General features: G+C 35.1%; 2 protein-coding genes across 4 annotated transcripts in view; one reads left to right on the top strand and one right to left on the bottom strand.

Annotated features, from left to right (window-relative positions):
* Positions 1-14,787, top strand: part of LOC136032077 (methylcytosine dioxygenase TET-like) — a 67,758-nt gene extending 52,971 nt beyond the window's left edge. For all 3 annotated transcript variants that reach the window (XM_065712202.1, XM_065712201.1, XM_065712200.1), the window contains 2 exons: positions 3,085-3,239; positions 11,509-14,787. In XM_065712202.1, the coding sequence (XP_065568274.1) occupies positions 3,085-3,239; positions 11,509-12,688 (1,335 nt within the window). In that variant the 3' untranslated portion in view covers positions 12,689-14,787. The remainder of the gene's footprint in view (positions 1-3,084; positions 3,240-11,508) is intronic.
* Positions 14,788-22,022: 7,235 nt separating this feature from the next.
* The window catches only part of LOC136032076 (uncharacterized), a 37,332-nt gene continuing 32,915 nt past the window's right edge, over positions 22,023-26,439 (bottom strand). The window contains exon 6 of the mRNA XM_065712199.1: positions 22,023-22,341. Coding sequence (XP_065568271.1) covers positions 22,170-22,341 — 172 coding nt within the window. The 3' untranslated portion in view covers positions 22,023-22,169. The remainder of the gene's footprint in view (positions 22,342-26,439) is intronic.

Below are 26,439 nucleotides of genomic sequence, written 5' to 3'. Positions count from 1 at the left end.
GTGTAGTGCACAAGTTGCAGTGTTGGGTTTCTTGCCATATTTTCGGTTAAGCTTCTTTAAACTTTGTTTTAACTTGGGCTCTTATAATGCGGATGAGAACAGAGGGGCAGGGGGAATTCTTTCAGAATCTTTCAGGCCTTTAGAAAAGACACTGTCGGTTTTTTGTATTTTTGTTCATGCTTTTTTTCGTCAGGTGTCCAGAATTGGGCTTTTGTTATAATTATCGCTTTTACAGTGTCTACATTTGATTATAGCGGAAATACGCCTTTTAACCTTGGTGGTAAATTCAGACATGCTGGTAAAACCTATAAAAATGGTCGGGGTAAAACTGCCTTGGGATATTTTTATATGCATCGGGGTAAAATAATGCTGGGATACTTTATGTCGAAACGGGATGTATCACAGAGTAAAGATGTATTTTCACCTACGAAAATTAACCAAAAGCCGCCCTTAAATGGTTTAAATCAGTCCGAGCTATATATATTTTCTCTAATTTGATACGTTTTCTACGAGAAAGGAACTACTTTGAGGAATGCAAAAACTTCTATCTACTTGAAAACAATAGCGTAAACTGTGCTTTTTTTCAGGCTAATCATTTTTACAAGCTATTAGAGCGTTTACCAGTGTCTCTGAACCTTGACGGTATTAAGGTTTCCTTAACGAGTATGATAGGAAGCTTCCACCACCATAAAAAAAGTTGGTAGTATTAACTTTTACCAACCAACCTGTTTCTGGCGAACCCACAGAAAATCATTACTAACTATTTCGGTAAATTTCTTCAGTCAAACGAAACATTATTGGAGCAAATTTTTTACTTTATTTTGAGCAAGAAGCTCCAAAATTAAAGCATAAAATAAAAGTTGTAGGCTCATTTATTTATAAAATGATTGGAGACAGCTTTGGTGTTTTACGGTTTGTCTTATTGTTGCAAATGTTTTGAAACTTTAAATGTTGTTGAAATCCTGGCTTCTTTATGAGGGCTTCATTTTTAGCTTCCATGGTAACATATGTCTCTGTGAATTGTCGGTTACAATTTTTTTTTTATTAAACATTTTTATTTCTGCTCTTCTAAAGATAATCGTTACCAATTAGTTTTAGTGAAAGATAGGATGGTGCAAACTCGCCATTTATGTTTTTCTGATCACTGTAAAAAAGGAATAGTAAGAAAATCAATAAAATTTTTCCGAACTGGTACAAAGTCAGTATATTTGCTTCGAAATTCCGGGTTTTGTTATAGCTGGGATTCGGATGTTCACCGTTCATTGTTTTATAAATGCTGATATCTCGCGGTTTGTCTCCCTCTTCTTTTGCGACTTTGAAGCTACTATGGATTTTGTGCGAACAACATCTTTTTAACCATACTGTATAGTCTATAATATTGTTAGTTGAATCGGCAGATAAATCTGATGTTAGATCTATGGCTGTCGTAGCTTGCTTCTGGTGTCCTCATATGAAAAGTTTGCGTGATCAATTGTTAGGTGTTATCTATTCCATTAGGAATTGATCAAATAACGCAAGAAGAAGGAGATAAACTCCTTCGCGTTAGGGTTCGGGTGGTGTATTGCCTCTGTGAATAAGAGAGTGGGAATAAGGTTCAATACGCTGATTATTGCTGAGAGTCCAAGTGCTTTCTTTGTCGGTCATGTCTGCAAAAGCCTCGCTCTGTGCGCTTATAACCCCTCCTCGTAGATCCTACTAGAATGTAACGGTTTTGTCCACGATGTGTCTCAACTGTATGCAACATTCATCAAATCGTATCGCAGCTTACATAGAATTTTAGGGGATAACAAACACGTAAAATCATTGACTGATCTAAGTCTGCGATGTCTGTTGGCTGCCCCTTAAGTCCGTTGGTGAGTGTATTTTAGAACAGTGGAGAGCACTTATACTTTTGTGAGGAATTCAAAACTGTGAAATTGGAAATCGCTGGATAATGTCCTGAAAATGATGGAAAATGTATACCAAACTGTACTGGCAGTTTCTGGGCTTCATTTTGCCACAAGTCGAGAAGGTGAACGTTTGGTTTTAAGTGGAGAAGGCTAGACTGCTGTGCCTTTGGGACCATGTTTCTACATCAGTTGAGCCCTTCCTATGTACAGAGTTAGTCAAGAACAAGCTGTTAGGTATGAATGATCTGTCCAATCGGAAGTAGCTTTTGTCTCTCGAAAGAATGTATGTTACAGTCAATATGATAGAAGAAAACACTTCTGTCCAAACAGTGAGGTTGTTTAGAATTGGGCTTTTTAAATTTTTATCTGATGTTGCAGTTGATGTTCACTTTTACTGCAATTTAACTTTTAAAGTTTTGCGGAGAAAAAGGGCGTTTGAACCGGCTGTGGCAGCCTCTGACAAAGTAGACCTGGTACCCGTTCTAGTCATGTCTCTTGAAATTGTCAACCGACAATCCTAAGAAGAACTGGTGATCTATTCTTCCTGAATCTAAGCGTTTGCCTCCTCAGTACTTAAAAGAATATATTGATTTTCTGGGGGAAACTGAAGGAGCTTTAAAATGGTGTTGGCTCTGTGACGTATTCAAGGTTTGCATATTCATGTTCCCTATAATATCTTTTCCCTAATCAGCCGCTTGTAACAAAAGCATTTTAGCGCGGTCAACTGTCAAAACGAAGTCTGAAAACCATTGCAGTTGAGACAGTTAATCCTTGATTTGTCTCTCAGGAACACTCCTCAGGAAAAGAGAAAAGGGAATATGTCCTTTCTAAGAAACATTGAACTAAACTCACTTAGTTTTGTTTTTCTTAGCCTTTATAAACAAATCGTTATATGCATCTCAGTAAATTGGTCTTAAAATTGATGCGTTTTGTTGCTGTGTTCTCTTAGTAACTATGTTCTCTTAACATTATTTACTCGTATATGGACGGCTACTTTTCTAGGCATGACTGACTGAAACTTGACCATCGAAACCATTTCGATTTGCACCTTTTCGAAGAAATTGTTCCCTTCAACGTTGTTAGCTTCGCGGTGTAACCTCCGAAAATGTAATTTTATTATCGACTTGTTGAATTTCAGACGGCGGAAGTGAATCAAATCCAAGTGACTAACATATATGTTTCTATTGAATTTTAGGTGGCTACTTTGACAAAGAATAGAGATGGTGAACCGAAAGAAGACGAGCAACTTCATGTTCTTCCTCTCTATATACTCGATCCCATCGACGAAAACAGTGTTGACCCCACCTTTTATGATAAAGTGGCCAACGGAGCTATTGAAATACTTGAACGGTAAGCTAACAGTGTTATTGAACGGTGAACTATTTCGCTAGCTGATGTGAGGAATTCATTGTTACATAATTTCCCAATATTGACGCCCTTATCTAGGAAATATTCTCATTTTTGATCTATAGACTCCTTCGCGTATAGGGCGAAGGCTACCGAACCCTTCTCAAGAATTAATTTTTAAAATGCATAAAATCAAATATCCTCTTAATCTATTAAACGCAATAGAGTTATGTAAAAAAAAAGTCTGGTTTACTGAACTTATTCGAAAAGAAATCTGATTGTAATTACTTTGAGTAACTCCACTTTTACCGCAGTGCTAAGGTCAGAAGGAATTCGCTAGCGTTGTCCAAAATCCATTCAAGAAGTTTAATTTTGCTAAGACAAAACGAGTTTTTTTGTGTCCAAATCTTGCCTTTTTATTTTAGGGTTTAGTTGACTTTCTATGACAAGTTCATTTAGAGTTGAACTATCATACAAATTCGTTTTAGCTATGTTGCTAATCTATATCAATTCAATGCCATTTTCTACTAATTTTCATTTGTAGAAAATGTTTCGAATTATTGCACCTTCAGATACTTTTTTTTAATTTTTGAATTATTTGCATTATTTGCACCTTCAAATACTTTTAAAAACTCTAGTAGTTAACAGTGACTATGTAAAAATAATTCTTACCTAGTAAAAACTGACTCTGTAAAAATAATTAATGGCCTAAAAATGGATGGTCGAGGTGAAATTGCAATGAGAAATCGGAATAAGTGTTACAAATAATGGAACCGTTTCGGCCGATTTTGAACCTTGTTCCAGTTCTTTGCTCCAGTGTTGTGTCAGCTCTTTCCTAATACTGATTATATCCATCTTAGGAATACCCGATCAATCCGGTATTTTTAACATCAATGTCAGCAATGCCATTTGTAGTGGCCATGATACAATTTAGGCTAAAAAATTGTTCTTGCTACTACTAATTTACGCTTTGTTGTGAACTTAATCAGACTAAATTCTCTTGAACTTCTAGCTCCAAAACATTGTGGCCTAATTGAGCTTTCTCTGGGTGTAGCCTCCTCCTGATATGTACATTAAAGTTACAATCAATTACGAATTGACCTTTTTGGGATAGGTCTTTAGGTCTTTTCACCATTTCCCCAAGGCTTTGATAAAACTCGTTACTTATGACACCAGGAGTGGCGTTGGTGTAATGTTCGCTGCAATAAAAGTTATAATGTTGAAGTTGTCTCTGAAATGTGCTCTTGCAAGCCTTAGTCTCACCAAGCCTCTGGCTTTCAGTACAGAGCGTGTGTCGAATAAAAACCCAATTATACCTGTTATCCAAGGTGAACAAAAACATATATTGCTGCCAGGCATTTACGTAGGAAATTATTTTGAGAGGGAGGGACTAGATAAGGGCTAAAAAGAGTTGAACTGTTTAATAGATATAGGAGACTATGGCGAAATTATTGAAGTTTTTGAGATATCAGGGACGGAAAAGAGCCCTGAAGGGCTTCTCCCTGGTTATATTCCCGATCACTGCTTATGCATTTACTGGTGGCAATTTCTAAGAATAACGAAAAGCGCATACTGACGCATTTCCTGCAATTTTGTCAAGTATTATTTGACTTTCAGATTTCACTGTGATTAAATAACGTTTAATTGTATGATCCTTTGCCCACGAGAAAATTCTACTACCCCCTCCCCCCCTAGACAAATTCTTTATTCTCCTCTCTGAAAGTTGAACCTGTGTACACCTAATTTTCCATCGAATTATTTTATTTTTTAGACTTATTTTTGTAATTTTGTTTGTTAAACATTCTGAACACCGGTATGCTATTGTTGCATAAGTTTTACCTTGACTGGTCTAACCTCCCACTCCCTTCCGGTTACGATCTTGTGTAAATAATGATTGCTGGAAATTCATTGACAATTCTCTGTCAGTAGGAATGTTTTTTTTTTCGCCTTCTTCACAACAACAACAAAAACTTTGCCTTCCTCTAGCTTGCTAATAATTTTTTTTTTTTTAAATAAATTAACTTAAAACGTTTTCCAAATTGAAATAAAAATGAAGTTGAAACTTAAAAACAAACAAGAATTATTGCGTCATAGTCTATGCAAAGTACTTCCAAGAAACTAGTTAAAACAAACTGACTCGTGAAATTTCCCTGTATTTGTAGTCATCTGGAAAATTAACGCTTTACTGAAAACACAGATGCAAACTAACAGATATTCTCTTGGGGGCAAAATAATTCTCAAATAGCCTGCAGAAAATGAAAGAATAATTTATTAGGCCCTCAATAATCTTTCGCTGGCCATGCCATCTGTAACTTTTAGTATACTTTTTAAGTTCTCTAAAGATTCAAGTAAGCTCAGTATTCAGTTAAGCCTAGATCTTTCAGAACTCTGCAAGCGTAGGGAAATACCACGAGTCAGATTATGTGAACTATTTCTGTAGTTCTATTTTGAATAAACTGCGAAGCAATAATTTTTGTTCGTTTGAGTTTCAAGTATAGTCTTTGCGGACACATATGAAAACGGGGAAAAATAAGTAATTGCTATACTCGAAAAACGCTATATAAACATGCATCAAAGATCGTTGGGGATAGCAACCTTTCCTAAGTCTTTGGCAAACTGCTGTATTTCCGAAATCACAAGCATTGATTTCAGTTTTACAGAAAGTTTTAATTCATTTTATCAGAATTTTTTTAGAAATACATGGAGCACTGAACGGTGAATCAAACGGAAGATTTGTTTCTTGTCTATATTTTTTGGACCTTTACTATATTATACCCTCCCCCCAAGAATCGCTTGTATGCATACATTAATGCTAACATATATGGAACTAATGAAGCTCTAAAGTTTATTTCGAGTAGTTCGAGCAATTCGAAGTATATTTCGAGAGTAATGGCACTTTGTTGTGGCGTGTTCTCTTTTGTGACTGAAAATAGCGCTTGGGGCATTAATTTTAATTCAAATGACCCGCCGCCCTCACGATTATTTACGGTTTTTGATTCGATAGGATCATCTCTGAAAAAAAAATAGATGAAACAACCGCTATATCACGCTGAATTTCCTTGATTTTCAAAGTGGGGAACTTTAAACCTCCAATTATGGATTTTAGACTGACAAACTTTAGCGAATTTGTTGTCAAACGCCTTACACGGTCATGCCGATCAGTGGCAGTTCTTGTCATAATAACAGATAAGACATTAAACATATAACAATGACAACCATAACAATCGTGATACAAATTTATATGTTAACTTGAAATAACACTGAGTCAAACTAAAAGCTAAGACATTTAAATATCCAATTTTAAATGTCTATATATATATATATATATATATATATATATATATATATATATATATATATATATATATATATATATATATATATATATATATATACACCAAAGTGAAGGTAATATATAGAAGCGAAATGTCTCTCCAACCATGACATACATTTCATAGCGAGTTATTCGGAAAGCTTCGGGACCGTCAGAGCAATAGATTCAGTTGCTGCTTGGCATTCGATCATACCGTCACTAAACAATTGTCATTGCGCATGCACGAAGGCGGAGTCATGAAGCTTGTGTGGTTTTTGATCTGGGTCAAAAATTTTCGACGGAGAGTATAGGGCTTTTCGCTACTGTATTTTACCTTTACTGTGATATATATATATATATATATATATATATATATATATATATATATATATATATATATATATATATATATATATATATATACACTTATTGACCAGTGAATGTAGCATTAAAAATATTGACAAAAGAGGGAACGAAACTATTTGTGTAACGCATATGGCGTGCTGTTATCGGCTGAATTTTCGGTACTGGTTCAGCTACTTGTTGCGGGAGCCGTTGGTGTGAAGGGATATGCTCAGGGTGAGGATTTCACGAAGCGGCGGATTTGCCAAAAATAATGACGCCAAACTTAAAACACAATTCATCACGGGATGCCAAAAGGGCTGTAAGGGTAAATTGTTTAAAAAAGGGAGCAAAAAAAGGGGTTAGAAACTACCAGAAGAGCTCGGTAATGGATCCTTTCCACGCGGTCCTTCTGATCTGAAGTCAGGCCGTAATGCCAAACAGGACAAGCATATTTACCAGTGATGGGATAAACGTAAGGAAAATGCACAATAGGTGGAGAGGTTGGGATACCATGACGAGCAAGGAGTGTGAATGTCTGTTTTTCCCCTTCAGATATCTGTGAGATATATCCCTAAAAGTTTTACATCCATGATGCTGCAACCTGAAACGTTCTGTAAAGCAAGAGACGAGTTTTCCCTCAGAAAAGAAAAGTTAATACGAGCGATTTTTCACAAATAACGACCATTTTCCCTCCTCCGCTTCGCGTGATAAACCCGTTATGGCTCTATCTACCTGGCTTGAAACACTCCTTTCACTGAGCTCCAGCACTGATAAATCATCAACGAGCTTAAAGCGAACCGACTCATCATTTGCCAAGGCATTTGCCATAGCCAAACAAAATTAGAGTGCCTAAAATTGTTCCCTGGAGAACTCCACAGTAGATTGACTGGGGGGCAAAATAGGCTGGTTTGTACTTATTTTTTTTTTTACTTCTACCTGAAAGAAAATTTGCAACTATTCTTACCAAATATGCATCAACATTAAAATTTTTTAATAGCTTGCGGATAAGAGTACTATGGCAGATCAGATCGAATGGTTTCTTTAGGTCAATCGCAATGAGGTTGAATCATCGTTCTGGTTCATCGAGATGCTTTAAAGTCTTTTAAAGCAAACATACTAAATAATCGCTTGTCGAAATTTTGGAAATATTCCGAAATTATTGAGGGTCAATTTTATATAGAATAAAAGCTCCCAGCGATGAAACTTTCATATATCTTGCTAAAAATAGGAGTCATCGTAATAGAACGCACACCATTAAAATCAGAGGTGGCTCTTTTTTGGGGATAGGGGTTATGAAACCTTTTTTCCAATTTTGCAGGTATTGGCCTGATATCGTAATCTTATTGAATGTTAAAGTTAACGGACCAATCAAAAATTCTGGAAAAGCCTTAATGACTGGAAAAAGCCTTAAAGCCTCAACAGGAATATTGAGTGGTGTGATAGTGGTTCTCTTCAGTTTCTTCCATTTGAGGTGAACTTGAAAAATCGATTTGCTATCTTAGAATTTGCATTCCCCGATATTTTGGTCATGCTCTCTGGGCAAAAATTCCTCTTTTGCGACGTTAGATGGTGGAAAAAGGTACTTTGCTGTAGCGTGATTATTTTTCATTTTATTAAAAATGGGCAATAGACGTTGTGATTTGCGTCCAAACATCCTCCGACTGCTAATTCAGCACAATCAGCTCTGGGGGAAAAATACGAGATAGACTTGTGTGCTATCCATGCAAATAAGTGATTTTCCTTTTTGTTCAACGTGGGGGACTGTAAGTTAATTAGGGGTTTTAGGCAATGGCAATTTTAATGGCGTACTTTTTATTTCGATTTGAAATCATTTTACGGAAGTGTCAGGCTCTTAAACAATTGTAAAAAGTTGTTTCAATAATTGCAAACTATCATTTTGTTAAATCTTAATAATAGCTGGTATTTCTGAATAAGTGTCAATTAGAATGCGTCTCACTAGACAGTTTCTTAGGAAACGTGCTTTTATACTTTCAATTACTATGGACTGCTCTTTACTAGGTTGCAGCTGCTGCTTCAACCATGGTCTTGCAGCCTCACCGTAAAAATTTACCTCAGTTTTTTTTTTCATTTTTGTTTCTGTAATTGACAATAAGTAAATAATATAGTAAATGATTTTTTGACTTAAATTGGCTGGTCCTGCAAATTCACTGTCGTTTTATTATTAATTTTGTCAGCTAACAGTTCTATTTATTAATATCAAAACAGGTGACAGGGATACGGTATAAGGGAAGAAAGAGGGTGCCTGTGATGCAGTCGGTCAAGTAGATGACGCGCTCATCACTCGAGCTAAGAAAGAAGTGAAGAAACTGTGTCCAATAATATAATAGGGAAATCTAAGGTAAACTCTAATGAAAGGGTTCCATCTCATACCATCAAAAATTTGATATTATTAACCTAATTGACTTCGGGATTTTTTATTTATCAGACATTTTAAACTTTTCACATCAAATTTTGGTGAGATTAAACGGTTAATAAGAAATCATTTTATATTTTATGGAAGTTGTAACTTCAGAAGTCACCTAATTCGAAACGTTTGCTTTTATTCATTTATTACGCTTAGTATCTGTGCGAACTCAATAGTGACGTAGAAAACTGCTGTTGAAACTTAACTGCTTTCGCTGAGTAATTAAAAAACCTTCAACTTCTCTAGTTCCTAAACCCATTGGAAACGGAAAGTGAAAGTACTAATGTTGATGTGTTCTTGGTTTTTACAATAGCTGTATGTTTATTATCAAATTTTTAACATTTTTATCACGTACAAAGTATTCAACCGTCTTCTATCGGTTCAGCTTCGCAAACTTTATTACAGGCATATAATTATCACGGTAAACTTATAATTTGACTACTGTAAAAATAAGTGTCTTTCGTTTTTTATTGCTCAATTATAAATTGCAAAGAGGTCCACATACAGATACCCGATTTAGCAAAAATGTGTTATTTGCTAATGGTGGGTAGCGCCGACTTAGTTTTGCGACTTAAATAATTTATGATCCTGGAGTTGATATATGCTACAAGTTAGACTTGTTTTCAGCCTATTGTCTATTCTCCCACGTGCTAGTATAATGGGCACCTGGGGATGGGTGTCAGCCTGGGTGTTTGCCTCTCATCCTCTTAAAAGACCAAAATATACAATGAAAGTGACAAATTTTGTGTTGTGTGAAAAATGTGATATTTTTCTGGAAAAAAAGCAAAACTTGTAAAATCTCTCCTCCTCCCTTTTGTAGAAATGTGATGCCTGCTATTCATAGTTTAAAATTCATCCTCGTGATATTTTTGTATTAATTATAATGAATATTTTTATATCAGGGTATTTAAAATAGAATAGTTCTGTTTATACAAGCAATCACGGAGTAAAAATTCCAACTAAATGTCGCTAGTACTTATAACGAAAAAAAAAAAAAAAAAAAAAAAAAAAAAAAAAAAAAAAATCACGAGACTACAACTTTTTAAACACTGACATGTAAAAAGGAACGAACGAATTGGCGAAACGGTTTGTTCCTGGAATAGGCTTCATTTCATGGGATTGATAACCGCCAAAAGATTCTACAGTTTACGCACCAAGTGGCAATTTATCTGCTATTCATTGCCAAGGCCAAATTACCTGTTTGGTTGAAAATAAAATAATAAAATTGCGTGACAAATTGACCTCTTACTGTGCTTAATTGTTTAGTCGTGAGCTTTATTTCCGTTTTTGATTACGCACATATTATGTTGTGTTTTTTTTTCATTTCCATATTTTGAAGTAAAGACCACGCCCTGAGAACCAGTTATAAGCTATACTATTTTACAACGATTAGAATTCACATTTGATTTCATCAAGCCAGAAACACTGTTTCTGATTATTTACCACTTTGATTGATATGACAAGTAAAGCAGTACAGTGTTGCTAACAACTAACAGCTAAAAAAAACAATTGGTATCAAAAGCTCCTTATCCCGATTATTACTGCATTTGAGGAAAGAAGGTATCCGCGCATTTTGGCGAAAATGTTGATTTTGATTACTTCAAGGGTGAAATAAGATACAGTAAACTGGATCTGATCGTTCGATCGAGCGTTCTTTGCTCAATATTTTACGAATTTCATATCTATCAAGAGGCTCTTTGATTCTTGCTAGTTAGCATATTAGCGATATATTTTTCTCCAGTACAATTATTTTATTCATTTGCACCTTGTCCTCTTTTTTTTATCCCAATTCAATGTCGGAGGGGTAGACTGATACGCTACTTCGGAACAAAGAACGTAATCTTGCTTTAGTCCCCCCAAAAATAAAGAGGAAAGCTAGGCAGTGGATAAGAAAAATGAAAAGAAAGGGAATAATCAAATTCGTAAACACACCGTGTTGATCTAATGTTGCTTTTGTATCCTTTTGAATTTCGTAAGATAATGTTTCACATTGGCAATACCAGGAAAGAACTTCAAACCGCACTTGCACGTAGGTGCAAACTTTTCCTCTGGATATGGCCCAACATCCTCCGATATTAACCTCCTTCTGCCCCATTGACTGGAAAAAATCCTCATATCCAATCTAGATCTAAGTGTTTTCAACCTATTCCTAATAAGGACTGCTAAACTAAGATAATTTTCTCTTCTAGCTATCCGCGTGACATAAGTCTTCAACCGCCTGTGGCTCCTTGTGGATTGAACAATCGCACAAAAACATCGCCTGGAAGCAAAATCCAAGAAAAAGACATTTCTTCAACTTGTAAACCACGCACAAAGAGACGCCACCCTAAAGTAGCATCACCTCTTAATGACAAACCACTCGCTGTATCCTTGGATCAATGGGATTCTGCTGTTCCATCCGAGGTTGAAAGCAGTCGTTTACCAAGGGCATCCGCCACCAAAAAAGTTACAAAAAAATCGAAAAATTATGTCTCCTTTGGATCTAAGGGTGATTTTACGAGAAACGGTATGAATGTGATGCCATACAATAACCTTCAATCTGAAAATATTTTTCATAGTGACAGCACCAGTAATTTTTGTGAGACCTATTTCGAACCTAATGTTTTTACAAATAGTTTGAATGTGTGTAAATTTCAATGTCCTTCAGAAAATCCGTTAGAACAGTATTGGGATTATGGATCTCATTTGTTATTTTCTGAGTCTATGCAAGGTCTTCCAAACTCACTTCCATTATTTTCTGCAGGCTCCCACGTAAATTGTACCTATTTTGAGCATAGCAATGCTAAAAACGAAGCTCTCATCCCCTTGTCTGACGGCACGGAAGCGGGTGTAATATCAGTAGACATATCTCAGGCTCCAGAAAAAGATTGTCTCCAACATAAAGAGCCAGATCCTCAGTATACGAACTTAGACCGAAGATATCCCCAAATTGATCATAATTATCATTTATCCATGCAACCTATATCAGAATCAGACCCTTATTCGTCTCCGCTGTGGGGTGAATCAGGTCTTCCTTCAACATCCTTGAATTTTCCTGATTTAAGTAGCCCTTCTTCTAGCGATTTAGAACCTGGCCAGTCAGCGAAGGCTGGAAGTAAGCTTCAGGTTGTGCATACTGATTGCAAAGAAAACTTTACAGACCCTTCTGTTGGCGGTGTTGCAATCGCTTTAACTCATGGATCTGTTTTGTTCGAATGTGCACGACATGAATTGCACGCAACAACTGCACTGAAAAAACCGAATCGAAAGCACCCAACGCGTTTAAGTTTAGTCTTTTTCCATCACAAAAACCTCAATTTGCCTGATCATGGTTTTGATGAATATGCGAAAAAAAAGAAGTTGCGTCCTTCGACAGACTCTAAAAGTTGACTCCAACTCTTGTTGAATTGGGAATTCCTAATATTTGCTAGTTTAGTGTTTTCAGTAAAGAATAATTTGTATCGTGGTACTTGCGTGCACACCTTGTATGTGACACTTTCGTAATAATTAGTTAAGAACTTTTCCAGGCTTTGAAAAAATAATTATCAGAAGGCATAAGTTACATTTCTTTTAATTTGAGAAATTATTTTTATATCAAAAATGTGTTCGAATCGTCTACCTCTTGATGCATTAGTGAATTTATGACAATTTTTCTGGACTTTTTGCCGTATTATCTGTATGCATGTCTTAGAGGAAAAAGGTTAAAATAGTTTCTTTTTTCTTGTAAAAAAAATCACGTTTCTTTACATTCGAGGTGTGCACTTGACGACTTCGTTTTGTATGGCTTTTTTATATGTACTAGCCATAATGAGTGTAATAATTTGCCATTGAGTTAGGATTTCGTTTCGCTAAGCGTTACTGAGAAATAAGTTGAGTTTCATGTTCTTGCATACTTTTGTTTTATTAGATTTACTTTGAAGGTCGTATCCAGGGGGAGGGGGGCTAAGGGTTTTGACTCCCCCCCTCTGAAATGTTTGACTCTTAAAAGCGTTACAAAAATTAATATATAATAATTTTGATGCGTTTTTTTAAGGTTTTTTGTACCCCCCCCCCCCCCAAAAAAAAATCCTGGATACAACACTGTTTGTTTTACCATTTTTTTTAATATTACGTTGCTAAGAGTACCAAATATTTATAACTGTATATCGTTGAACGACTCATTTTGAACGTGTTTAAAATCCAACTGCTTATGAGTTGTTTTTGTTATCTGCTTCTCAATATTAGTTGTTCAAAAGATAAATATAATGTCATTAACGTGTACGACGATTGCCAACAAGTCAGAAGACATTGACTCATTAATTATTTTTTAGGGGAATTCTACAAGCTAAATAAGAGGGGAGGGGGGGGGGGGTGAGTCATAGCATGTTTACGAGGGTGTATAAACTTCCAAGTTTGCAACTCCTTCTTCTCCACTTAACAGCTGTCCTCATTTGACAAACCCAATTATATAGGTTCTGGCAACTTTTTATAGAATTAAACTTGATGTCTTTTGATTTTGAAGAGCCTTCTAGTTGCCGAGTCATGGTGTCACATCTACTTAAAAAGTAAAGAGAGATTTGCGTTATATTTTACAGACTATTCCGCACTAGTATCTTCTTTTGTAGAAGATTATTTAAACCTTCATGATATTCAAAATTATAAGCTGTTAAAAATTACTTAATAGTAATAATATAAAACTAAAGGAGCACAAAGGGACTATTTGGTTATTTTTTCCCCTGTACAATAAGGTCATATTCTTGCTCCCAAACGATGCGGGTTTTGGCATTTCTTAGGCATCAGACTAGTTTATGAGGGTACTGGTGTCCCCTTTGCGATTTTAATCTACTGCAGGTCCATTTCCAGAGGCTCAATTACTTTATAAGTTATTCCGACAAAATGTCTCAATACCTCCTATTCGGAGACTATCTGAGCTAATTGTATATACTCTTTGCCCAAATGTAGCCACGATATTTACCTACACACGTCATATTCTGTACTATTAAATTACGCAAGAGCCCTGTCTGACTTTTTCTTCCTTATTTTCGTAAGCCTCGTTCTGTTTTAAAGTTATGACAGTGTCGAATGGGTATCCTTTGATCTTGCACATGACAACATGTAACTACATTTTATTGCGATGTTTCCTTCACCATACTGTTGTTTATAGTGACGACTAAAATAAGTATATTTAAAAATAGGATTCATAATTGGATTCTATTTTAATAGGATAATGATCTTTTTTTTTATTCTTTTGTATAGATACTTGGACGTTGCCTATCGTTGATTTAAAGTTCTATTTTTAATTTTAGTATGTTGATCTGTTTCCTTTGATGATATACTAGTTGTTTGTAGATTGTACACAAGTGGCTTTTATTCCTTCTCTAAAAGGATTAGAATTTTCTTTCATTCTTGTTAAGTCTTTTTCAACTTTTTGACATTACTAAGTAGGTTGGAGTTTCGACTTTTCGTTGACATGTCTCAGATGTTTTTCAAAATTAAAACAATTCGTCCGATTTTTTTTTAGTTAGCAATTATTAACTACAGTATAATGCCTAAAAATTAGTAAAATATAAATCAATCTGCAGGCCTGGATTTATCAATAGTCTCACTATGCCCGGGCCTAGGAGCGCAGAATGTCAGGGCGTAAAAAATTATCACTGAGTGATTATTTTCTTAACAATAACTGGACTGATGCGATTTATCGTCAAAGGGCCGTGTGCACTCCGCCACCCCGCTGCCTATTCACGGAAAAGTGATTTTAAACAACAGGAATTCCTTGGCCATCTTATAAATTGTCAGGTGTCCCCCAAGAATGGTAGCTGAGAGTTCCGTATCACCTCTCTCTTTCATTACATTTGGCTCATCAGTTGCGTTCGGTTCATTGCTTCCACTATCCCTGAATTTTCGAGGATTTTCCCAAAAATCTTGCAAAAACGGAGTGGCGTAAACGCTCGGCCTTAGAAGTGTCAAAGCTTTAAATCTGGTCCTGTCAATCTGTCATGACGAGCAGGACTGTCGAGTAGCAGGCTGCCAATACTGACTCTTAAATTTACAAATGCTAGAAGAATCCTCTTGACTCTCTAATTCTCTAAGCTACGGCTCTTGATTCCGGCCTCTAAAATGTTAGCTGCTAAATTCGGACTCTTGCTTTTATTATTGAATTCTTGCAATAATCATTATCTAGATTCATATTTGGTGGTTACTACCAAGTGAAAAGCATATATATTACTGATTCATAAATTCACCTACAATGACTCCTAGGAGTATTTGATTCTACTTCCGACTTTGACTGCAAAACTTAATTTTGAACCAGTTGGGACTCCTTTAGCATCATATTAGCCCTGACTTCACAATGCTGATGACAATGTTAGAATGGAAGCTACATAAGGTGCTAATATTCGTGGATAAACATCCATATTTGTTTAAATATTTCTAGTGCTTTATTTCTGATAACGAAAAGAGCTTCTATCCTTAGTGCTAGACAATAACTGAATACTTCCAGTTGGAGTTCTATTCCGTTGATGGTGGTCCACGGGGCTGACAACCTTAATGTACAAAACATATTGTACAATATATATATATATATATATATATATATATATATATATATATATATATATATATATATATATATATATATATATATATATATATATATATATATATATATATATATATTTTACAGCAAAGTATAATGTAAGTAGTCCCCTAATCAATGCAAAGACAAGGAGTCGTTTGCGTTCCTGATACAGTTTTGGTTGAAATTGGCCGCTTTTGAAAAACGTTCAGATAAGTTATGGAAGGTCACTCGACAGTTATATTTTTGATGCTATTAAGTTGGGAGCTTAAAAGAAAGGTTAATTACTCATTTCTAATATTTCATATTTCAGTCTTTTTTGAATAGGTGAGAAATTGACAATTTATTCAATACCTTATTTCTTAACACTGTTGAAGAGATTTTTTTGTTTTGCTCTTTAAAGGTATGTTTCTCCGTTGAGGTATAGTCTATGACCTTATTGAGGAAGCCTCGGGATATGTTTGGCACCTGAAACTTGCCAGGAATAAGCCTAATTTGTTCTCTATGGTGTGATGACTTATCATGTACTAGAATGATACTCTTTCAAGTTGACGTTAAATGTATGAAGGGCAGCAATCAGTAGTATTGAGCAAAAACCATTTTAAGTTGCATTTTTCATTTAGAGGAATTTTTGTGTCAAGAAACAAGTAGTAAATGTGATTTTCAATAAATAATCTTAAATGGAATTTGGCGATTGTATTTTTGCTACTGAAAGTAACAATTATGTCAGCTTTTGTATTGTTCAAAGATGGCTTCTTCAATGCCAATCTGACTAATCGCTCCTTCCAATTTTAAAACTGACAACTTCAATTGCCTTGCTGAAGCTTGTAATTGGAACTGCAATCATATTTTTGGAGAAAGAGGAAACAGACTGTACCAATAAATCTTCCATGAAACAATGCACACGAATATTTACATGGACTAATTTTGCTATATTAAACAGAAAAAAAGTGATTCAGATGATTTTTGCGCAACGCTGCTGAAATATAACTTTCCTCTCTTTGATTTGAACTAGTCTTGTGTTGTAGGGTTTAGAGATCTCAACTTTTATATTGTTTTTCTTCTTCAATGTGTGTATAAATGCAGCAATAAGTGATTATTTCGTCCCTCTTTTCTATTATACTGATCGATTCGTGAGATTGTGTTTCCCTGGATTTTCGTATTTTCTGATGCGATTTTTCTCTTGTGATTTTTGGAACGAAGAAAGTTATTTGGGGGATATTTGGCTTACTATTGGGGGGACTGGATTTGGACCAGTACAAACTTTAAAGATTTTCACAAATTGTGCATTTTTCTTTTTTTGTAAAAAGAGTGGCTAAGACATGCTCACGGATTATTTGCTCATTTTCTGCTTTTGTATTTTTTAGTCGATTGCCCAGAATTCGAATCTCTAGATTTTTTAGTATATCTAAAACTATGCTTTTCAGTGATTTTGTTACTTTATTGCATTCAATAAATTTTTAAACTGCTTTCGACAATCTTGACCAGGAATGGTGATTTTGAGAAAATAAAGAAACCATAATGTTCAATAGGACATATTCTTTTAAAACTGGTGAGTTATAACTCTATATTCTTTACGTTTCACCAATTGTACAATTCTGTTTCACCAAATCTTGTAGAGATAGTTATATATAGATATAGTTATATATTATATTGTAGAGGTAGTATATATATATATATATATATATATATATATATATATATATATATATATATATATATATATATATATATATATATATATATATATATATATATATATATATATATTTTTATTATTTTTTTTTATACTGTCAGATAGATTTGGATATTCGAGTCTTGGATTTAACCAAAGTTGCTGTCATGTTTTGTATGTGTTTAAACTTGGTATGTACAACTTATTGTTCCTTAATGGCTGTGGAAAATCTGAAACGGACTCTTGTACTTAATTGGTACTTGCAGCTCTAGGTAAAATTGGTTTATTCTTGGTAAAATATGATATTCTGTTAACGAAACCTTGCGGCTTTTGAACAACTGTACCTGCTGCGACGAAAAGTAGTGCGATCAAGAATTTAGAATTTCCTGTCAACTTGATTTACTTTCGGGAATTGTAATAACTAAACTCTAAACCAGTAACTGTTTTAGGCCTTATAAACTATGGGGGTCAAGATACAAAAAAATAACAGTTGCAACAATTTTTTAATCAGTTAAGTTTCTTAATAGGAGTGTGATATAAATAAAACGAATTTAATGTCAGATGTCCAGAAAAACTGAGAGGGGGGGGGGCCCTCCCCTGCCTAGGCCCGCAGCCGCTCTAAACTTCGAATAGTATTCATAAAATTCATCCCATACTACCTTCTAAGTAAATCCGGATAACCATTGAAGTAGACAAGGATGGAATAATAGAGATAATTGCTTTTGGAGCGAAGGACCTTTATTTTCTATTTCATAGCCTATTCTGAAAAAGCAAGTCTACCAAGCTAACTTGCTTGTTGATTTTACTGTTTTTGGCAAACTCCCTTGACTTTGAAACAAGAGAATTGGCTGATCGAAAACAGTACAAAAGAAAGGGTTGGGTGGTAAGTCTTTTGTTTCGATTATCTTGATAATTAAGCTATACCTGTTTAATGGCAAAACATCCACTTATAGTTGGGCGCGTTCTGGTCAATTTTTTAGATGACAAAAAAAAAGAGATCATGACTTAGAATGTATGACAGCTATTAATCTATCGCAGATGAGTCTCAAGGGGTACGTTCTTTGTATCCACCACATGCTTGTTTAGCGTTATTTGGTATCTTCATGAAAGAAAATGGTACGCTGAAGAGTACCTAAAATTTAGTGGTGTGATATGCATTGTTGCTGGTGCCAAAAGCAGTGTAACAGTGCTTAGTTAAATCAGAATAGTGTGAAAAAAAAAATACTGGGAATCCCTTTGGGAGAAAGTTCGATTTGGATATGTGGCACTAAACACCATATCAGGCTGGAATCTTTGCTGGAAAGGTTGACCTCTTGCATTCTCAGAGGCAGTGGTGGATCCAGGGGGGCGTGAGGGTTGCCCCCCTGATGTAGTGGTGGATTTGTGGTTGGGACCGCTTGCTCTGGTTTGGGTTTGGATGAAAGTTCTCTTTTTGTTATTGGTTTTTAATAAGTTCTTAATTATTGAGGCTGTTTCCTCTTTTGAATAAGTTTGAAACAAGGTTTTAGTTGCTTTATCCGGTTTCTGTTAGATTCTACTAATGACGCATACGGCCAAAAAGTATTTAATTTAATTTAGGTTTATCAAGGGAATTTGTGGGTATTACCACAAAAGCCAACTGGGAGGCGAAAATGTTTATTTCGTAATAACAGGGAGGGGAAATTTAAAATCCTAACTTCTTTATGCTATCGAAACGATATTTCATGATTGTGCTGTCCTACAGGGCTGAAAAGCAAGATATTTAATTCTTTTTACTGTCAAAAATTTGTTTTCGAGTCTTACTGTAGCACTGAGGCGAAGAAATCGATATCATTACTTTTTTGGCTGTCTATTTTGATTTTTGGGTTTGCTTCTTCTTTTTTTTTAGGGGATTCGTATAATAGAAAGTAAATGTATAAGAAGTGCAAAAAATATTAAGTTTTGGATCTCGGTTAGCAAATGGTGGCCACTTTACTGCCTATTTTCATCTAATTAAAGCTCTGCATTATATGACATATCACCTCCTCTGTTCATCCCAAAACATTAAAATTAAGACCAAACCCTGTAGAACTTTAGTAAAGGTTCGCATAAGTAAGTATATGAGTCGAAATACTCATTAAAAGGTCGGAGCAATCATTTAAGAAGAAAATGTTTAAAAAAAATGATTATAAAAGAAGGCAAATAATTATGTGTTTATTTTTTTTTATCTAGCTGGTATAAATGGGTCTCTGAATTATTTCCACGAATAGTTGTTTCTAAATAAAAAAAAAATTACAGGACAATTCTCTTACTTAATGCTAAATCTGAGTCAAATTCAAAATGTTTGTGCTCAACAGACATCGACATTTAAACTTTTGAACTGAATATCTGAAAATCTCAAGATTAAAAAAAAAAAAAATTAATCAGAAATCTCCAGAGCTTGACATCCTGAGAATTTAAATCACCAATCCATACTTATCAAATAAGAAGATAACATATACATAAGTATTTGTTTTTTAAGGGGTATTTCTATTCATATGCTTAGTTTGAAGCACATACCTACATGCATCTTTATTAAAGTTCATATTTTTCTGACGATTTTGGTCTTTATTTGAATATTTTATGATGAATGAGGAAATACTAACGAAGAGCTCTAAACTGACAGAACTAGCTACTATAAACGTTCACCGAAATATTGAGGTAGACATCGACAGCCTAATAAATAGATATGGCGAGAGTGAAAATAGAGAAATAGACTTCTTATAAAATTGTGAATTCTGTGATTAAAGCGAAATATATCGAACTTTAAAAAGTGGAAAGACACGCTACGTTGTTGTGCAAAGTAATATCTTGATTAGTAAATTTTTGAGATTTTGTCATAGTTGACACTGTTTATTAAAACACTATTTTTAAAAAGAAACAGTGATTAATTAAAGCTTTATTACCCATACTAAAACCTTCGTTTTAAATGTCTTCTATGCATTTCTATTCGTTTTCTTTTTCTTGTTACACCCCTAAAATAACTAGTATTTAATATATCTTTTACGAATATACAAGTTGTATCTTTATCCTCGTTTTCTACTCTTCATTACAATTATAGTTGCTAAGCGATGCCAGAAAGTTAGGTTATATTCTAAATGGTTTGACCTATACAATTTGCCAAAAAGAGTGCATGACCCCAAAAGATGGTGAAAAGGCAAACAATTATGCAGAAAATATTAAATATCATTTTTTTTAGATGGTGAACAGCTTTTTATATTTTTTTATGGCCGGGTGGTTTTTATAACTTATTATTTTTTGTATCAATATTTTTATACCATTTTAATTTCAATAGATTTATTAAAAATTTAACCCTCACCCGATTTTAGATTAAATTTACGACCATTTTCACTACCTACCTACAACACATAATTGTCGAGGTTCCCTTTAAATTGCGGGGATTTCCTTGTTCGCAAGTTTATCAAAGGAACCTATCATGCCCCCCCCCTAAAGAAAATCTTGGATCCGCCCCTGGTTAGAAGGTGGGTCTAGGTCCAGATAAAGAGCTTCCTTTTCTATTAGGTGACTAGGAGCATGATGAAATCTGGTCAGAACCAAATGAGAATGTGGAAACTATGAATCCTGTAAAATTAGAAAAGATAGCTTCGTTTTTGTGTTTTATTTTGAACTAGATATAACCTCAGAAAACCTTAAAGTTTGTTTTCAAATCAGGCTAAATTGCTTGGACATAAGGTTTAAACCGCGTGAATAAATATTTCAAGTTCTGTCTATAGGCTAATGTTTCAACTTCAATATCAAGTCAGACCAGAACCCGCTAATATTCTTTGTTCATTGTAGGCTATTTGTGTTAGGTAGGCTAATAGCAAGGTCGTATCACTCGATAGACTAGTGTAGACTGTAGCTTTGGGACCCCCAAGCTGGAGGAACTTTGTGTTTGTGCCGTTTTTAGGAATAAAGTTTTTAGTGTGAAACTCCTTTTCCGAGCCATATCAAAAATATTTGCAATGCATATTTATGTATTAAAAAAAAACTCATTATAAATAAGGAAACCAATAATTTGAAAATACAAAAGCAGTTTGTATTTGAAATACAATTGAAATACAAAACGCAGTTTTAACCTCCTGTTTAAGATTCAATATTAATGATAAAGGGCCCGATTTGGGGCCTTTATAGATTTACTTCAACATTTTGACAAGACTGCTCTGTCCAAGACATTTCATTAGCCTAGGTCAGGACCGCATGCAGGAATTCCTTTCGGAATAAGAAGAAGGCACAACTTGAAAAAAAGAAATAAAACAGTAACTTTTATGAAAACGTCGGAGACTATGGGGGAATCGTAATTATATCGAGATTTTAGGGTAGAGGAGGACATTATGAAGACCAATGTCTAGGTCCCCCCGCAAAAAAACTGGACCCGCCTCTGAGATAATTATGCTGGAGGAGAGGGGGTTAACCATCTCCTCCCTGGAAAAGTGTGGATATAGGTCTCTGCCAGCCTGTAGCAAAGTAGAATCCGATTCCTCTGAGTTTGTATACCCTTTTCTCTAATATTTGAGATTTATTATACAAAAATCAAACATAAATTACAAATATCTCTCATAAAAATAAAATACACAGATTTGTATAACACTATCTTTGAAGACTACAAAAAAAAAGAAGAAAAAAACTAGAAAGAATTTGCATTATTAACCCGCTTGACGAATTTGGCAAATACAGCAATGAGGAAACCAAAAAATGTCGTGGTATAAGCTTTCTCCGTTGGCATTCAGGGCGACCAATCGCTTTTGAACAAATTGCTGTTGACAATTAGCAGTGAAACCAAGGGGTACTGTACACAATCCACGGCACTGATTGGTCCTAAAATGTGAATATTCATATTTACAATTCACGCTTAAATACACTTACTTAGGGATCTTAATTAGGAGATAATAAAATTTTATGCGAAATAAGTAAATCAAAACCACGATGAAAGCTTACGTTTCATAGTATATGTGTACACAGCCGAAGTTTTAGGGTTGAAACCGGGAGGGTAGTCAATTACTTCAAAAATAAATTCATTTTTTCATCAGTATATCCCTATTTTTCACGTTTTACTGGGTAGTTCTTAATAAAACTCTCTTCGGTTGGTCCAAACTTGGTACTAAAGTGGATTAAGTTAGAAACCCATTCATTATGTGCACCAAAGCGGGCTGCAAAACGATAAAAAAAAGAGCTCGCGACTTGTGAACTCTAATAATTTGGAAAATACTCAAGTTTTATATCCATAATGTCTAATAGCTGGAAATTGCAGAAAAAAAGAAAACATTCTTAAACTGTATATTAAAAATGCGGTTCAGCAATCGAAAATCCCCAAAATCTGCTTTTTGGAAAATTTAATTTTGGACTTTAAAAAGAGAGCAAGGTGTTGCTGTTAATCAACATTTTTAATGGTACAAAAACGAAGGAAGGAATTATAAGGGAGGACACATGAAAGCCATTTCGAAAATACAACTTTGTCGTCCGCTGTAAGTTTTTTTAATTTTAAGTAATATTTTCATAATTATTCAAAGTTTGTGATTGTGAGATGTTTAAAAAATGGACATATCCATTTTAGAGGAACAGTTAGACTACAGCGCTCTTATATGTACTTTTATTTTGTTTTATTCCGTTTCCACTGACGATAGGGTCGAAGAAAGAATTGTTTATTATAAAACAAAAAGTTTGTTATTATTTTTCTAGCGGGATACAAAAAAATACAAAACGACTAATTACTGAGTTTCATTGAAAATAAAATACAAAACAAGGAATTATTAGAATTGAAAACACTGTCATTGATTTTCTTTAACCACCCAACTGTCGTAATTTAGCCCATTATTTCTATTTTCGTTAAAAATGGCGTGTGGTCAAATAGCTCGGGCGTGATCTTAAAGACCATATTTTGGCATTGGAGATAATGAGTATATGATTATTTTTGCAATTTTATATTCCCGTCTCTTCTGTCTTGACCACAACAATTTGGCGCAGACTCTGTTACCGACCTTATGATTCGAGTGTAGCTTTATGTTTAGAAATGACATAATAATGTCATTAGTTTTGTCTTCAATGCTAAGGTCACATACAATGATTAAACTTTGTCCCAGCTTGTAAAACCGCTTATGGAAAAACATCGAGGCTTTTCGAATATAGTTGTGGAATATCTGGAATCAGAATGTCGTCTATATAAGAAAGTAACCAAATCTTCGGTGCAAAGCTCAGATTAAGCATTAGTTTCGAAGCACTGCAAGTAACTCAGTACATTGGATTTGATCTGAGTCCTGTAACGGCGAACAAAATCACTGACTGTTAATCTTTACCAAGTTTAACTGAGGTTTACTAGACCGTAGTTACCTTTTTATTGACACATGTAACAAGAATATACCCTTTAACGCACAAAAATCCAAGCGAGCACAGAAACTCGACGCTTAATTAAAGTTATTGACCTGGCTTTGGTGAATAAATTGACTGCCATTCTAATAATTAGACTGAAAAAAAAGAGCTTCTGATACCCTTAATCACAAGAAAATAGAGACCTTCTCCCCGCAGCAGAGTAAGGTTACGTCCAGACATGAAACTGCTTAACTAGAACACTTCCTCTTATTTTCCACCAAGTATGGCTGAAATTCAATGTCATTGTCTAGCAGATGTGGTGAATACACGAATTTATGAAACCGCTTATCCCACCCTTCCCCCACAGAGATCAAGAGAGGAGGGCTCCCAAAAGCAAAAGCTACAATACTAGGTCTTTTCCCCCACTTAGTATTTTTAATAACAGACGACCCTATCTGAAAAGTGTTTGGAGGGCTAGGATCAGTTTTCCCTTTTTCCTCCTCACAGAAGTATCGGTCCCTAGCTTCAAAAAGGGCTGGGCTCTGATCAACAATAAGCACGATCTCTATACTAGCAGCTACTTCCCGTCAATCCTGGTTGAGATCCAAGATTTGCTTCCGGTGAATGTCTGTATGACAAAGATTTATGAGCCCTTCCTCCCACATAAGCCACATAGGATTCAAACACTTAAAAAGAACAACTAGCTCCTTTTCTCTTAATTTCCACCAAAATTGTCAGAGATTTGACAAGCCAAGGAGAAGTAGTTACGGCAAGATTTGACAGAAAATCTCCTTTACGCGTTGGATTGGATCCTGATCACACGGAGTATAATACCTTAGCTCTTATTTCCGACCAAATCTGGAAGAAATCTATGAACCTTCAGTTAGGTTCTCCAGTTCCCCTTCCTGATGAAGGCGGCATCGGTTCCAGATCCCCAAAATATATAATTACAGAGTTTATTAGAATCTAACCGTCCTAGGTGTCCTTAGAACATGAGCTTAGAGACCACCTATATTTCCCTCCACAGAGGATGACTAGTGTAGGACCAAGGTAGCTGAGACTAAGACAGCTACACAGGCTCCCCTTCCACGCTAATCTCTTCAAAGCCTTACTCCTTATCCCCTTTCTTGAACTTCAGTTTTCTTTAAATCCTTCCTTATGACGTCTTCTAACCACATCTGGGGACGACCTACATTCTTTTTGGCCCTGGAGGAATGGCGAAAAAGCATGATCTTTGGCAATTAATCATTTTTCAAACAGTTCGTGATAACGAACTGTAGTAAGGTGCGACTCGGCTCAATACTAACCGAAACTCTAAAAAATGGAATTTTGATACCTTAAATCAAAAGAATCGCGTTTTAATGCTGATATTAAATATATAAATTTCATCAAGTTTAGTCTTACCCATCAAAAGTTACGAGCCTGAGGAAATTTGCCTTATTTTAGAAATACGAAGAAACACCCCTTAAAAGTAATATAATCTTAACGAAAACCACACCATCAGATTCAGCGTGTCAGAGAACCCCACTGTAGAATTTTTAAGCTCCTATCTACAAAAATGTGGATATTCGTATTTTTTACCAAAAGACCGATCACGAGTGCGTATTTACGTGTTTTTTTTTCCTTTTTCCCAGGGGTGATCGTATCGACCAAGTGGTCCTAGAATGTTGCAAGAGGGCTCATTCTAGCGGGAATTAAAAGTTCTAGTGCCCTTTTTAAGTGACCAAAAAAATTGGAGAGCACCTAGGCCCCCTCACACTCATTTTTCCCCAAAGTCACCGGATCGGAATTCTGAGATGGTCATTTTATTCACCATAGTCGAAAAAACTAATAACTATACCTTTGAGGACGACTTACTCCCCCACAGTCCCCGTGGGAGGGGCTGCAAGTTACAAACTTTGACCAGTGTTTACATATAGTAATGGTTATTGGGAAGTGTACAGAAGTTTTCAGGGGGATTTTTTTGGTTTGTGGGAGGAGAGAAGTTGAGGGGGGTACGTGGGAGGATCTTTCCGTGGAGGAGTTTGTCATGGGAGAAGAGAATTTCAATGAAAACAATGAAAAAATTAATAAGAAAAGTTTTTTCAACTGAAAGTAAGGAGCAGCATTAAAACTTAAAATGAACAGACATTGTTACACACATGGGGGATTCACCTCCTCATAATACCTCGCTCTTTACGCTAATGCATTTTTAGTAATTTCAACTATTTATTCTACGGCCTTTGTGATTTAGGGGTCATTCTTAAGGAATTGGGACAATATTCAAGCTTTAGTGTAAAGAGCGAGGTATTGACGAGGGGGTAAACCCCCTCATATACGTAATAAAACTCCTTTTATTCTCAAAATCTTTCGATTAAAACTACGAGAAAGCCATTTAGCCAAAAAAATTAATATGCGAATTTCGTTTTAATTATTTACGTGCGGAGAGTCAAAATCAAAACATGCATTAATTCAAAAACGTTCAGAAATTAAATAAAAAAAAAGAAGTTTTTTTTAACTGAAACTAAGGAGCGACATTAGCACTTAAAACGAACAGAAACTACTCCGTATATGAAAAAGGCTTTTCCTCCTCAAAGTACTAATGTAGCTCCTTACTTTCAGTTGAAAAAA

Source organism: Artemia franciscana, chromosome 10 (assembly GCF_032884065.1).
Source record: "Artemia franciscana chromosome 10, ASM3288406v1, whole genome shotgun sequence".
Classification (NCBI taxonomy): Eukaryota; Metazoa; Arthropoda; class Branchiopoda; order Anostraca; family Artemiidae; genus Artemia; species Artemia franciscana.
The sequence above is the reverse complement of the archived record's forward strand: the minus strand, read 5'-3'. Positions and strand labels throughout refer to the sequence as shown.